General features: G+C 34.0%; 1 protein-coding gene across 1 annotated transcript; it reads right to left on the reverse strand.

The window, feature by feature from the left end:
* Positions 1-14,328: 14,328 nt before the first annotated feature.
* Positions 14,329-14,772, reverse strand: LOC131870131 (secreted RxLR effector protein 161-like). Its single transcript, XM_059215813.1, has one exon. It carries the CDS (start codon positions 14,770-14,772, stop codon positions 14,329-14,331), a length of 444 nt encoding a protein of 147 aa, XP_059071796.1.
* Between the last annotated feature and the right edge of the window lie 1,302 nt (positions 14,773-16,074).

Consider the following 16,074-nt stretch of genomic DNA (forward strand, 5'->3'; position numbering starts at 1 on the left):
TTCTGTGTGAATAATCCTCTATGTTATTTATCTCTATGAGTAATTCCTTATTCTCATTTGATTTCATGAATATTTTTATCGGGTTATACACTTCTCTCTATGAATATTAGTTGCAATGGAGGAATATATTTCTCTGTGAATAATCCTCTGTGGAAATCTGATCAATTTCTAATTATCTGTTTATTGCTAAAGCAAATCTCTCTCTATTTTTATTTCCTGTGAAATCAATTTCTAATTATCTATTCATTGCTGAAGCAAATCTCTCTCTGTTTTTATTTCCTGTGAAATCAATTTCTAATTATCTATTTATTGCTGAAGCAAATCTCTCTCTATTTTTATTTCTAGTGAAATCAATTTCTAATTATCTGTTTATTGCTGAAGCAAATCTCTCTCTATTTTTATTTCCTATGAAATTAATTTCTAATTATCTGTTTATTGCTGAAGCAAATCTCTCTCTATTTTTATTTCCTGTGAAATCAATTTCTAATTATTTGTTTATTGCTGAAGGAAATCTCTCTCTATTTTTATTTCCTGTGAAATCAATTTCTAATTATCTGTTTATTGCTGAAGCAAATCTCTCTCTGTTTTTATTTCCTATGAAATTAACTTCTAATTATCTGTTTTATTTGCTGAAGCAAATCTCTCTATTTTCATTTCTTGTGAAGTCGATTTAAAACAATTAGCTACCTCTACGATAACTTGATTATCTATTTTATTCATGTTCTTATTTTCATAAATACTCTTTTTGTTTATATATCATTAAATAATTGGGAATGTAAACCATATATATATATATATATATATATATATATATATATATATATATATATATATATATATATATATATATATATATATATATATATATATATATATATATATATATATATATATATATATTTCAAATGTTGCAAAGTGATTATATTTTAGCAAACGACATGTTCTCAAAAATCATTTCGAAAAATATCAAGTGACGTGCATGGGGGAGGCAGTTATTGTAACAGTCGGGGAAGTGGTACCCTCCACTTCCCCTACGGACACTATCATGGTAGTGGCCACAAGGTAGTGGAGGGCACCACGGGGTCCCCTCATCACTGCGGGCCTGCTTCCGCAGACCCGCAGTGGTGATGGGACCTGTGGGTCCCACTCCCCACTAACCATTAAACAAAAAAATTCGCCTATCTTTCCCTTTTTTTAATATATTTTTTTTTTTAGGTTTTTTTATAAATATAAATATATAAATTGTTAATTTTTTTTCCTTAGTATAAACTTTAAGTTATTAAATTTAACTTTGAAAAATTTATAGATATTGGGGATTATTGTGTAGTAAATTCATACTTAATTTATCTATAGTAAATTTTATAATTGTAAATTATATTATATCAAATGTTATAATTAGAATCATTCAATCTATTAAGATCCATTGGGGCACTTAGTTGGCATATAGCAATTAATTCATATTAATATAGTTCGAACCAAATGTCTAAGCGAGTTGCTATTTTTGGGACCAGTGGCTCTACAAGTGATTTTTCGCGTGGTATAAATCAACACATTTCTCAACCTTGCATGTAACTTACGCCACCCTTGCTTCATGCGAATTACTTATACTTTATTTAAATTTATTAATGACAAAGTTACATTTTCTTCATCTTCGTGCAAGTCACACGTTTAATTATTGATATGCAAGTTTTATAATTGTCATTTTTACGCAAGTTATATTTCAAGTTTCGAATAATAAATAAGTTAGTTATGGTTTTTATTCTATGCGATTCATCAGGTAGTTATTTCAATTAATTAAATTATACATGTTCAATTAAGTAATTGTTTTCAAGTATGATGTTTTCATAGCTCTTAGTTAGAAAACTAGATAAAGGAAGATGAAAACCAAAACCTAGCAGTGTTCGGTATATACAGTGCCTCTAGGTCACGCTTACAGGTAATGCTATCGTGTTGAACTACTGCACTTAATGCCTAATAAAGCTGCATCAATGACATCTGTGGCATCGTCCCTATAAATCGTCAGGGAGTAATAAGGAACACTTGGAAGTTAAAATCAATGGGGTGGGTAATCCCTCTTGGATTGATAATCTAACAAGATAATCCTTAAATGATTTTACATCCATTGAGTTAAACCATAGTAAACCCCCTTTAGGGTTGATTAAGTAAAATGCTTTTATGAAATTTAATCTTGAAGAGATATTGGTGATTGATAATTTGGTCAAGGGTGATGCTTATGATAGGTGTTAGGATGTAGTTGTTTTAGGCCACAAACAATAGGCCATCTTGAGCCTTTGTTTAAGTGCTACCACCGTGGGTAGCAATTGTAGAGAAACTATTTGGGACATTGACCTTAGAAAGGGTTGAGTACCCACTAATCAATTTACATCAAACCATAGAGTAGAAAATAGAACTACATACTTTACACCTTGATCCCCTGCCGAAACAGGTATGTAGGCAGTCTTGGGACGAACTTGTCCCCAATACTCAGGCGTTCGTGGGTGGGGTCTAGGCTTGGTAATGAAGGATTGAGTAGTAATTTGAAAGATAAGTATAATAAAATGGAGAGAGTAATTCAATGCATACTCAGAAGGAATCCCGTATGGATTCGCTTGACTTCCCGAGGCTTTAAGCCAAATTCTGAGGTAGAATTCAAGCTTGTATTATGTTATTTAAATTGCTCCTAAGGACGGCGACCTTGGTGCACTTTTGTTAGAAGAGTGTAGTACTTAGTGAGTGGTTTAGGACCTGAATGGTCTCGATGAGTCTAAGTCTCTGACCAGAGCACCTCCAATCTTGATTGGATAGATGCCTACCCTGTATGGGTAGATGCCTATCCCGTATTGGATAGATGAAATCTTATGTCCTGTATGGACAGATGCCTAACCCATATGGTTAGATGCTCATCTCGGATGGATGAATGCCTAATCCAAATGGATGGATGCCCAGAGTATGCAATTGAATCAAACACAAACTATTAAATTAAACAAAAAAAAAGAATGGTCAATTTTTTTTGGGTTAATTATGGTGGGTTATTACATGTAGTATCAGAGCAAAGGTTCAAATCTAGGCCTTGTGCTCACTTCAATTTACACAACTAAGGGAATGTTTTGTAATGGTAGAAATTAAATCTTAAAATCTTAAATCAATAACTAACTACATAATTTAACTTCAGGTAAAACCCTAGAATGGCTAGGGAAGTAACTAAGTGTTGTCGAGGGCAAGGGTATAATTTCCCGAGTTTGAATAAGGGTAGACCTCTATGTGGCACCCCCAGGATTGTATGATGTAATTATTGGAATGAGTTGGTTAACAGACCATCAAGCTAATGTAGATTGCTATAATAAAGTTGTTGAATGTTTGGATGATGCGGGAAAAGGGGTCAAAATCCAACGAAAGTTTAACCCCATTAATATAGAAACCATATCAGCCATGCAATTAAAGGAGGAAAGAAGAAGAGGAGGCCTAATCTATATGCTTGAAATTGATGAAGGAAAAGAGGAAAATACCCCAACCTTTGAAAATACCCCTTTCTTAAAATAGAATTCAAGGATGTATTTCTAGAGGAATTACCCGGCTTACCCCCCTAAAAGGAAGTTTTACTTTTCTATCGACGTACTACCTAGAGCTGAACTAGTGTCAAGGGCACCTTACCGAATGAACACAACTAAATTACAAAAGCTCGAGATGCAATTAGAGGAGCTCTTAGCTAAGGGATTAATAAGGCCAAGTATATCACCATGGGGAGTGCTAGTCTTATTTGTTAAGAAGAAGGATGGAACCTTAAGACTATGCATCGACTATAGGATGATGAACAAGGTCACAATAAAGAATAGGTATCCCTTACCTCGAATAGAGGATCTTTTTGACCAAATGAAAGGAGCAGCAATTTTCTCAAGGATAGACCTCCGATTAGGATACCATCATCTCAGAATTAAGGAGGAGGACATTTCGAAGACAACTTTCAGGACTAGATATGGGCATTATGGATTCACAGTAGTTCCTTTTGGTATAACCAATGCCCTAGCTGCATTTATGAACCTAATGAGTAGTGTACTCCATGATTACTTGGATAAATTTATTTTGGTATTTTTGGATGACATATTGATTTACTCTAGGAATGAGGAGCAACATTTAGTACACCTACAAATTGTTTTGCAAAGGTTGAGAGAACATAAGTTATATGAGAAATTGTCAAAATGTGCCTTCTTCGAGGAAAAGATTCACTACCTTGGGCATATAATATCAAGGAAGGAATAGCAGTTGATCCAGATAAGATAAAGGCAATAGTAGAATGGCTGATCCCTAAAAATGTCTTAGAGGTAAGAAGCTTTATGGGGCTAGCGGGTTACTATAGGAGGTTTGTGGAAGGATTCTCTAAGATAGCAAACCCCATCACCTCATTATAGAGGAAGGGTAAAAGGTTTGTGTGGACATAACAAAGTGATAAGACATTCCAAATTTTGAAAGGGAAACTAACTTCAACACCCATTTTAAAAGTACCAGATCCAAATGGGCACTTCATAGTCATAACTAACGCTTCTATTGAAGGTTTAGGAGGAGTACTTGTCCAAGATGAAGGGGTAGTAGCTTATGAATCTAGGAAGTTGAAGACTCGTGAAGTTAATTATGCACCCCACGACTTAGAGTTAGCAATGATTGTGCATGCCCTATAGAAATGGAGACACTTCTTACTAGGGAAGCCCTTTGAGTTAAAGTCAGATAACCAAGGACTAAAGTACATCTTTACCCAACCCCACTTAAATGCTAGACAAAGAATGTGGTTAGAGTTTCTAAGTGAATATAATTTTGAAATTGAATATATTAAGGGGAAGGAAAATAAGGTGGCAGATGCTTTGTGTAGGAGGAGACACTTAATGACTATAGCAACATTCAAAACTTCTTTCAAAAGGCAAGTAATGGATGAGCAGGGACATGACCCATGGTATGAGCAAGTCAAATTGACTTTAGAATATGATCCAACCGATCCTAAGGTTGAAGGGTATAGATTGGATGAGGATGGGATGCTTAGATACAATAATAGAATCTATATTCCTAATTCAGGAGACTTAAGGGAAGTAGTCTTGTCGGAGGCTCATAATGCCCCTTATTTAGGTCACCCAGGATTTAACAAACTTTATGCAGACCTAAAGAAGTTATACTTTTGGCAAGGGAGGAAGAATGACATAGTTAAGTATGTGGCTAAATGTTTGGAGTGTCAAAGAGTATAGGTAGAACATAGACATCCAGCTGGATTATTACCTTTACATGATGTACCTCAACACAAGTGGCAAGTTATTAGCATGGATTTGGTGCAAGGGTTACCCACATCACCTTCTAGGAATGATACAATAATGGTGGTAATTGACAAACTCACTAAGGTGGCACACTTTATACCAGGGAATCTGATGGATGATGCACCTACCTTGGCTAGGCTCTTTGTTAAGGAAATATTTTGGTTGCATGGAATGCTGGAGAAAATCATATCAGATAGAGATGCTAGATTCACTTCAAGGTTTTGGACAACTCTTCAATTAGCTATCAAAACTCAACTAGATTTTAGCACTGCATACCATCCTGAAACCGATGGTCAAACAGAAAGGACAAATCAAATTATGGAAGACCTATTTCACATGTACTGTATGAACCAACAAAAGAAATGGGAAGAGTACCTACCTCTTGTAGAATTTGCTTACAATAATACATATCAAACATCTTTGGGAATGACACCTTTCGAAGCATTGTATGGTAGACCATGTCGAACACCTTTGAGTTGGGATAATCTTGAAGATAGAGTAATTGTTGGACCAGATATGTTGAAGGAGATGGAAAGGAAAACTAAGGAAATTAGGCAGAGATTGAAGGAAGCCTCAGATAGGCAGAAAATTTATGCAGACAAAAACAAGACACCAAGGGAGTTTGAGGTGGGAGAGAAAGTCTTCCTAAGGGTTAGGCCGCACAAGGGTTCCATAAGGTTTAGGAAAAAGACCAAGCTTACACCTCGTTATGTTAGACCTTTTGAAATTTTGGAAAGTATTAATCCAGTTGTATACCAGTTGGCCTTACCTCCCCAGTTGAGCCAAATCCATGATGTCTTCCATGTATCTCTTCTTAAAAAGTATGTACCTGATGAGAAACATATTTTGAATTGGGATGCTTTACAGGTCCAGGAAATGGGAGGAAAAATGATAAAGCCATTCAAATTCTTGGAGAGGCACCAGTGCTAATTGCACAACAGAGAGGTTGATCAATGCAGAGTACAATGGAACCAGTATGTTTAACAGAATGCCGGATGGGAAGATACTAGGGAAATGCAACAGTTGTTTCCTTTTTTGTTTTAAACTAACCATGAACTATAGACTCTTTTGGATACATTCAATAAGTGCATTAGAACGATGCACAAATTAAGGGGGGGAGGATGTCACAACCCTCCTTTATCACTTTTTGATTTAAATACAATTCTATTATATTTTTGGTTAAACTATTTAAAATGATTGAATAAATAATATAAAAGAATAATAATAAGCACACACACAGACTTGGAGAGTATAATTCAAAGGCATTATTTTTATTTTTTTTCCCACTCCCAATTATCGCACATGTTGTAGCAAGAATTAGAAGCTTCTAGAGGAATCCCCACCACCTTGCATGTAACTCCCCCACTAAGTTTTTAATCAATTTGCATGAGTCCAATATTGGAAAAGAATCTCTTTTTTTAATTAAATTCTCTAGATAATGGAATTGAGGGATTTATCTTATAAAATTGTATGCAAGTTTCAAAGAAGGGAGTTGATTATGTTTTGAAGAAAATTTTCCAAGTTTTTAGTAGTAGGATCTTCTTGGTAGTCTCATTTTCGTTGCAGGATTTGTTAAGTTTTTGTTTGAAAGATTTCTCTCAAGTGGCAAGGAAGGATCTAAGGAGGATAGCTAGAAGGTTGGATTCAACATCGAACTTCGCTAAGCCAGGTTCTTCTCTTGTTATTTCACATTCTCATATGAGAAAATGGTATTATCCAAAAACATAGCTTCTAGATTTTTCTTTATAAAATTTTATTTTGTGATAATATTGAAAAGATAGCTTATTTGTTTGTTTAATTTTTTCCTTAGAGAAGAAATATCAGATCTTTCTTGCATGTGAAAGATAGCTTTATTATTTGTTTTAGAAAATATCAGATCTTGCTTTTCTTCTCTCTTTTTCATTTACTGGATTGGAAATTTAAATATAATTCTTTTCTTACATTTAAAATCTTACTTCCCTACGAACAGAAAATGCTTAATAATAAGATATAAATCTCATGTAATCATTTCTCTCTGAAAATAATCCTCTGTGTTATTCATCTCTGTGAATAATTCCTTATTCTCATTTGATTTCATGAATATTTTTATCTGGTTATATACTTCTCTTTGTGAATATTAGTTGAAATGGAGGAATATACTTCTCTATGAATAATCCTCTGTGTTATTTATCTCTGTGAGTAATTCCTTATTCTCATTTGATTTCATGAATATTTTTATCTTGTTACACACTTCTCTCTGTGAATATTAGTTGCAATGGAGGAATATATTTCTCTGTGAATAATCCTCTATGGAAATCTAATTATCTGTTTATTTGCTGAAGCAAATCTCTCTCTGTTTTTATTTCCTGTGAAATCAATTTCTAATTATCTGTTTATTGCTGAAGCAAATCCCTCTCTATTTTTATTTCCAGTGAAATCAACTTCTAATTATCTGTTTATTGCTGAAGCAAATCTCTCTCTTTTTTTATTTCCTATGAAATCAATTTCTAATTATTTGTTTATTGCTGAAGCAAATCTCTCTCTGTTTTTATTTCTTGTGAAATCAATTTCTAATTATCTGTTTATTTCTGAAACAAATCTCTCTCTATTTTTATTTCCTGTGAAATCAATTTCTATATGTGTTTATTGCTAAAGCAAATCTCTCTCTATTTTTATTTCCTGTGAATTCAATTTCTAATTATCTGTTTATTGCTGAAGCAAATCTCTCTCTATTTTTATTTCCTGTGAAATCAATTTCTAATTATCTGTTTTATTTGCTGAAGCTAATCTCTCTATTTTCATTTCCTATGAAGTCAATTTAAAATAATTACCTACCTCTGCGATAACTTGATTATCTATTTTATTCATGTTCTTATTTTCATAAATACTCTTTTTGTTTATATATATCATTAAATAATTGGGAATGTAAACCATATATATATATATATATATATATATATATATATAAACTTTATTTCAAATGATAAAATATATTAAATGTTGCAAAGTGATAATAATTTAGCAAACGACATGTTCTTGAAAATCATTTCAAAAAATATCGGGCGGCGTGCATGGGGGAGGCGGTTATTGTCACCGTCGGGGAAGTGGTACCCTGCACTTTACCTGCGGTCACTATCACGACAGTGGCCGCAGGGTAGTGGAGGGGACCACAGGGTCCCCTCATCACTGTGGGCCTACTTCCGTAGACCCACAGTAGTGATGGGACCCATGGGCCCCACTCCCCACTAACCCTTAAACAAAAAAATTCGCATATCTTTCCGTTTTTTTAAACTTTTTTTTATAAATATAAATGTATAAATTGCAATTTAGAAATTGTTATTTTTTTTCCTTAGTATAAACTTTAAGTTATTAAATTTAACTTAGAAAAATTTATAGATATTGGGGATTATTGTGTAGTAAATTCATAATTAATTTATCTATAGTAAATTTTATAATTGTAAATTATATTATATCAAATGTTATAAATAGAATCATTCAATCTATTAGGATCCATTGGGGCACTTAGTTGGTATATAGCAATTAATTCATATTAATATAATTCAAACCAAATGTCTAAGCGAGTTGCTATTTTTTGGACCAGTGGCTCTACAAGTGATTTTTCTCATGGTATAAATCAACACATTTCTCAACCTTGCATGTAACTTATGCCATCCTTGCTTCATGCGAATTACTTATACTTTATTTGCATTTTATTAATGACAAAGTTACATTTTCTTCATCTTCATGCAAGTCACACGTTTAATTATTAATATGCAAGTTTCATAATTGTCATTTTTACGCAAGTTATATTTCAAGTTTCGAATAATAAATAAGTTAGTTATGGTTTTTATTCTACATGATTCATCAAGTTGTTATTTCAATTAATTAAATTATACATGTTCAATTAAGTAATTGTTTTCAAGCATGATGTTTTCATAGCTCTTAGTTAGAAAATTAAATAAAGGAAGATGGAAACCAAAACCTAACAGCGTTCATATATACAGTGCCTCTGGGTCACGCTTACGGGTAATGCCGTCGTGTTGAACTACTGCACTTAATGCCTAATTAATCTGCATCAACGACGTCTGTGGCATCGTCCCTATAAATTGTTAGGGAGTAATAAGGGACACTTGGAAGTTAAAATCCAAGGGGCGGGTAATCCCTCTTGGATCGATAATCTAACAAGATAATCCTTAAATGATTTTACATCCATTGAGTTAAACCATAGTAAACCCCCGTTAGTGTTGATTAAGTAAAATGCTTTTATGAAATTGATTTAATCTTGAAGAGATATTGGTGATTGACAATTTGGTCAAGGGTGACGCTTATGATAGGTGTTAGGATGTAGTTGTTTTAGGCCACAAACAATAGGCCATCTTGAGCCTTTGTTTAAGTGCTACCACCATGGGTAGCAACCGCAGAGAAACTGTCTGCGACATTGACCCTAGAAAGGGTTGCGTACCCACTAATCAATTTACATCAAACCATAGAGTAGAAAATAGAACTACATACTTTACGACTTGATCCCGTGTCGAAATGGGTATGTAGGCAGTCTTGGGACGGAGTTGTTCCCAGTACTCATGCGTTCGTGGGTGGGGTCTAGGCTTGGTAAGGAAGGATTGAGTAGAATCCTAATTTGAAAGATAAGTATAATAAAATGGAGAAAGTAATTCAATGCATATTCGGAAGGAATCCCGTATGGATTCGCTTGACTTCCCGAGGCTTTAAGCCAAATTCCGAGGCAGAATTCAAGCTTGTATTATGTTATTTAAATTACTCCTAAGGACAGCGACCTCGGTGCACTTCTGTTAGAAGAGTGTAGTACTTAGTGAGTGGCTCAGGACCCGAATGGTCCCGATGAGTCTAAGTCTCTGGCCAGAGAACCTCCTATCCCGATTGGATAGATGCCTACCCCGTATGGGTAGATGCCTATCCCGTATTGGATAGATGAAATCTTATGTCCCGTATGGACAGATGCCTAACCCGTATGGTTAGATGCTCATCCCGGATGGATGAATGCCTAATCCAAATGTATGGATACCCAGAGTATGCGATTGAATCAAACACAAATGATTAAATTAAACAAAAAAAAAGAATGGTCAATTTTGTTGAGTTAATTATGGTGAGTTATTACACTATATCCATCATATCCATCAGATCGTTTTGAAACTACAATCGCATTTGACTTCAGCAATTTTTAACTTGTTTCTCGCTATATAATACAAACAATTCTTTTGATTAGTGCTTATACTTTCCAAATAGCTGTTGCTAAACAATAAAACAAAAAATGATCTCTTTTTGATTGGCAATCAGGATCTCCTTTGGCTCTTGCAACGGAAACCTTGACTTTTGCAGACTGACTTGGCGATTTTCATAATTTCTACTTTGGCACTTCTGTATTTTTTGTGACATCTCCTTTTAACAATGATTTGTCATTTCACAACGACAAAACATTAAACAGTGAACTCTTCTTCTTCCAGCAGTTAGACTTAGTTTTTGACTACAAAAATCTCTGTCTCCACTATTTTCAACAGATGGCAGGTTCCATCCGACTGTTGCAATCATTCAAATGAATATTTCTTGGCAACTGCTAGCATGGCCCATGATCCTCTACTCCTAGTAAGCATGACCGACATGGCTCTGATACCACATGAAGAAGGAAACAGGGGGAGAGCAAAAATAAAGGAAAATAGGCGAAGAACAAAAATAAAGGAAAACAGACATAAACATTTATATTGTTCAAAATAAAATATTACTCTTGACTGAACAAGTTGACCTATGGCTCGTTCATACAATCACCATTACATAAACTGAAACATCTTGCAATTAACTAAGATTTTACTTCTTGCTTCAAACTTGACAGATTACACCTTACATCTTATAGCTCTTACGGAGCTGGACTCTGAGAAGAGTGAATACAAAACATAGAGTTATGCATTATATAGAACTTGGCGCATATGGTAGATAAAGAGAGAAGATAATAAAATAATACTTTCTAAGTCACCCACAATCTATGTGAAATCTATAGTTAAGACAGTTGACAGGTTGAAAGATATCAAATCAAATCTTGCCAAAATATTTCTTCATTGCTTGTCTTCAATGCGAAAGAGATATGATGTGCATACAGAGGAGATGAGACATGACAGGTTAGTCAGGGGTCGTTGGGAGCAATCCCAACAATATTAATCTCAAGGTGGTTTCGCATTTTTTGATGCATGTACTATGCTAGATATTTTTTTGGTTGATGACACCCCCATTGAGGTGTGTGAGAGAGACTATTGATGTGGAATATAAAAAATTCAAGATGTGCTTTATTTTCCCTCACTATTAAATAATATCCTATTATTTTATTAGACCATTCACACTAGTTTGATCGAAAAATGTTAAGATCAATCCTAATTCAATGGTTATAAGTCCATGGCTAATAGTGAGGAGAGCAATACAGTTAGTGCTGGCCTAACATGAAGGTGGTGCAGAAGGTTCAGCATTCTTTCTTTTCTGTCCCGAGCCAGATGAGTTGCAATCAGAGCCAGAGAAGTTGCAATGCTCAAAGAACTATAATCGAGCGAGCGAGTGAGATGTATTTTAGTTCTATAGTTGTAGTGGGGAGAGAAGATCATTAAATTTGGATAGATTAGAGGAAAAGGGTTCTTGAAAGTCTTCGGCACTGGTTAATGTAAATAATTTGCACCAGTTGTAAAAATGAACTCTATCTAAATCACACTTTTTATCACTACAACATGTTACTTGGAGATTCAATAGATATGAAGAGTTTATTCCATGATGAAGACATTGAAGAGAAGATATAGATGGAAAAACAATAAGATTTTCTATAGATGCCTTAGGTTGCAAGCTTAGAAGATCTATATGTGACCTAATATTGGCCCCTTATGCTTGGTATGTCTTGAGATATACTTAATATCATATAGTTTAGTTTTCTTGTTTTTATTTTGATTTGAGCTTATATATTATACAATAAGATGATTAAATCCTCATTCTCGTTTTATATGGTTAAAAGAACTATAAGAAGAAGATATATTTTTTTAAAATTAGCTACTAGTATAAAGAATGTCATAAAAAATAATACAATGATAATTAGTTTACAAAATGATTATAAATGCTTATCAATAAATAACTCAAAAGGTTAAAAAAAAAATTCTATTCTATTTTAATAAGAATGAAATAAATCTATCCTACACAATATTAAAATAACTTTTTTACTCCAGACTTGTAAGATTCATAAATCAAAACAATAATTAAAATAAATGTAATGTCTATGTTCTATTCATCACATATGTTAAGTAGATTTTAATATTACAAATCACACATATTTTATAATCAAATTCAAAATAAATATAATAAATAAAATAATTCATTTCATCATCAAGACACATTTCTCATTGATTGGCCCTACCTAATGGTCTATAATGAGAACTATCTCTTGTTGATGCAACTACTTAATTTTCCTCAAAATTATAAAATAAGTATATTTAAAACACTAATTATTTCAATTATGCTTCTTCGAATATCACCTTCAAATATCACATGATTAAACATTCCTTATGTGATTCCCTCAAGTTTTTATATAAGATGACTCATAATATTTTACTAAAGTTACATAATATTTTTTACCATTTTCATAAAAGTATATTAGAAACAAGAAACTTATAAATAGGTAAGAAACTTATAAATAGGTAATTGCTATAATAAAATATTCCATCATAGATATTTGCTGACTAATCAATTACATCTTCATGCTTGGTTATAGATACTCTTCTACAAATGATAAATAGTGTTTATTGGTTGCAAGAAAAACTGACATGAAGTTGATCCTTTGCATATCCTATTTTTTATAAATTATAAAAATAAAATCAATTATTAGTAAACATGACTAGGTATATATTTTTAGGTATTTTAACTCAAATTCAATTAAGTAATTTATATTTTCATTTAATCCTATAAATGGCTTAGAGGATAGGGAGTATCATTAGAAAGAGTGAAATTATCATTAAAATAATATGGGTAATTATACATTAGCATGAGATAAATAGGTATATAATTTAACATCATCTTCAACCACATTAAAAAGTAAAATATTCAACCTAACATAGCTTTAATACTATATTAGAGAACTATGAGAAAGAAATTGGCTATAGTTGGCTTCTTAAGCTGCCAACTTAAGTACTTTTTTTAAGGGGTTCAAAAATTAGATGACACAAGATGAATTACTAGAAGATATTCATGATATGATCCTTGAAGAAATTAATCCCAATGAGAACTAAACATTTTATGATCACATTTTTCATCTCCATACTAGCCACATTGTACTGCAATCATTTATTGGAAAGGATCGACCTTGTTAGATCTAGTGAAAGTTACACTTTTAGCAATACCTCATTTTCCTATGTCTTTCCCCAAACCGGTAAATTTGCTATCCCTTTTTGGGCCTTGTTTTTGGATTTATTGTGCAAACCATGGGTTGGGACCTTATTCAAATGGAGCCACACAATTGCAACATGTTTTAATTAAATGGGGTTCTTTGGAATAAGGTGGTGAAGGGCAATTTTCTGAAAAACAGATTCACTGGTAAAAATATCTTCTTCATTTATAAACTAGGAAAAGATTACATTTTATAGAAATACAAAACATTGTAGATATTTAAGAAAACACCTACTTCTAACTACCTGTTACTGTAGACATTTTAAGATGTCTAACAACTAGTTACATTATTGATCATTCATAGTAATAATATTAAATATTACTCTAACACCCTGCCTTAATGGTCAATCTATCAAAAACACCAAATTGCCCCCTAAATTTTACAAAATTATCCAAGCTCAAAAATGGTGTGAGAATATTTGCAGTTTGCTGACGGAACATACTGCAACTAAATTGATCTGTCTTCTACCTGCTTGCAGATGTAGTGACAATGAAGCTCGACATGCTTGGTACATTCATGGAAGACTGGATTTTTGGCCAATTTGAGCACCCCTTGATTATCAATATATAAGGGAGAAGGACCTACTTCCGGCATCTGCATGTTAGAAAGCATTATTCAGAGCCAAACTGCCTCACATGCGGCCTTAGCTGTTCCCTGGTATTCAACTTCGACGGAGGAAAGAGCCACGACCTGTCGCTTCTTGCTGCTCCACGTGATGACACTAGTACCCAAACTGAATACATACCCAGAAGTGGATTTTTTGTCATCCATTGATCTTGCCCAATCTGAGTCTGTATAACCAATCAACTTTGGATCATTGCAACTGCTATACAAAATGCCATAGTCGGAAGTGCCTTTCACATTTTGCAACACTCGCCTTCTTGCAATCCAATGCTCATCTTTTGGGGTTGTCCTAAAGCGAGAGATGTAGCTGACAGCAAAATAGATGTTAGGTCTAGTGGCAGTGAGATAGATGAGGTTGCCTATTAGTTGTCTGAATTCAGTTTCATCTACTACAGGTGAATCAGACTTGGCTAATAACTTCAGCCCTTTCTCCATGGGTGTGGAAGCAGGTTTACAATCTTGCATTCAAAACTTGTCAAGCAATCTATAGGCATACTTGGACTGTGAAATAAAGATACTGTCACCAGACTGCCACACTTTGACACCTAAGCAATAATGGAGAAGCCCCAAATCTGTAATGTCAAAAGATTCGCACAAGTCCCATTTGATGGCTATAATCAAATGTGCTAAATTACCAATAATCATCAAGTCAACCATGTAGACAACAATATCATCACTGAAAAGTTTTACATATAGATTAGTGCCAGAGGGATTGCGCTGAAAACCATGTTCAACCAAATACTGATCAATATTGAAGTACCAAGCCTGAGGGGCTTGCTTCAAGCCATATAGGGATTTTATCAATCTACAAACCTGATGTTCCTTACCAGGATCCTTGAAGCCAGGAGGTTGAATCATATAAAAATTTTCTTGCAACTCACCATTGAGTAATGCACTCTTAACATCCATCTAGTGAATTTTTTATCCAAATTGAGCTACAATGGTGAGAAGAAGATGAATGGTATTCATCTTGGTAGTAGGAGCAAAACTCTTCTCATAGTCAATACCCTCCGACTGTGTAAAATCCCGAGCAACCAATCTAGCCTTGTACTTATCCAAAGTACCATCTGCATGATACTTGACTTTGTAAACCCATTTACAACTAATAGTTTTCTTCCTCGGAGGCAAATTCGAAAGAACCCAAGTGTTATTCTTTAGAAGACTATGGTATTCTATCTCCATAGCCTTTTCCCACTCATGAATTCCTTTAGCCTCAAAATATGTTTGGGGCTCATGGATGCTGTGGATGTTGGGCATAAGTGCAAGGTTGACTATATTTTGTTGCTTTCTCTTGCAGTGAACTAATCTATCCTCAAGAATATGATCATCACGAAGATCTCTTATAGTCTTGGCCCACAATTTAGGCCTAAGGGTAAAAGTTCCAACATCTAGCATTGGAGGAACAACATCCTTTGGAGTTGCTGGAGTAAAATCATCTAGATGTGAATCTTGTGAAAAATCAGGTGGTGTTGGAATAGTAGATTCCACATCTTTAGAGTTAGAATGCTTTGAAACCCTCCCATCATGGGAACCAAGAGGAAGATGAACCAACATCAGGAGTCTATATAGACAGAGTCACAGGAGTACGAGTAGTAGGCATGAATGGACCAGTAGTCTCATCAACTGTAACATCATGATTGAAAATGAGACGATCTGTCCCCACATCATTCAACCTGTAAGCCTTGTGGTTGTCGCTATAACCAGTGAACATAAGTGTTTGGGTCTTTGAATCTAGCT

This window comes from Cryptomeria japonica, unplaced genomic scaffold (genome assembly GCF_030272615.1).
Source record: "Cryptomeria japonica unplaced genomic scaffold, Sugi_1.0 HiC_scaffold_294, whole genome shotgun sequence".
In the NCBI taxonomy this organism is placed as follows: Eukaryota; Viridiplantae; Streptophyta; class Pinopsida; order Cupressales; family Cupressaceae; genus Cryptomeria; species Cryptomeria japonica.

What these genes read in the sequence shown, in the direction of transcription:
- LOC131870131 (XM_059215813.1), bottom strand. Translation starts at nt 14,772, where the DNA reads ATGGAGAAAGGGCTGAAGTTATTAGCCAAGTCTGATTCACCTGTAGTA.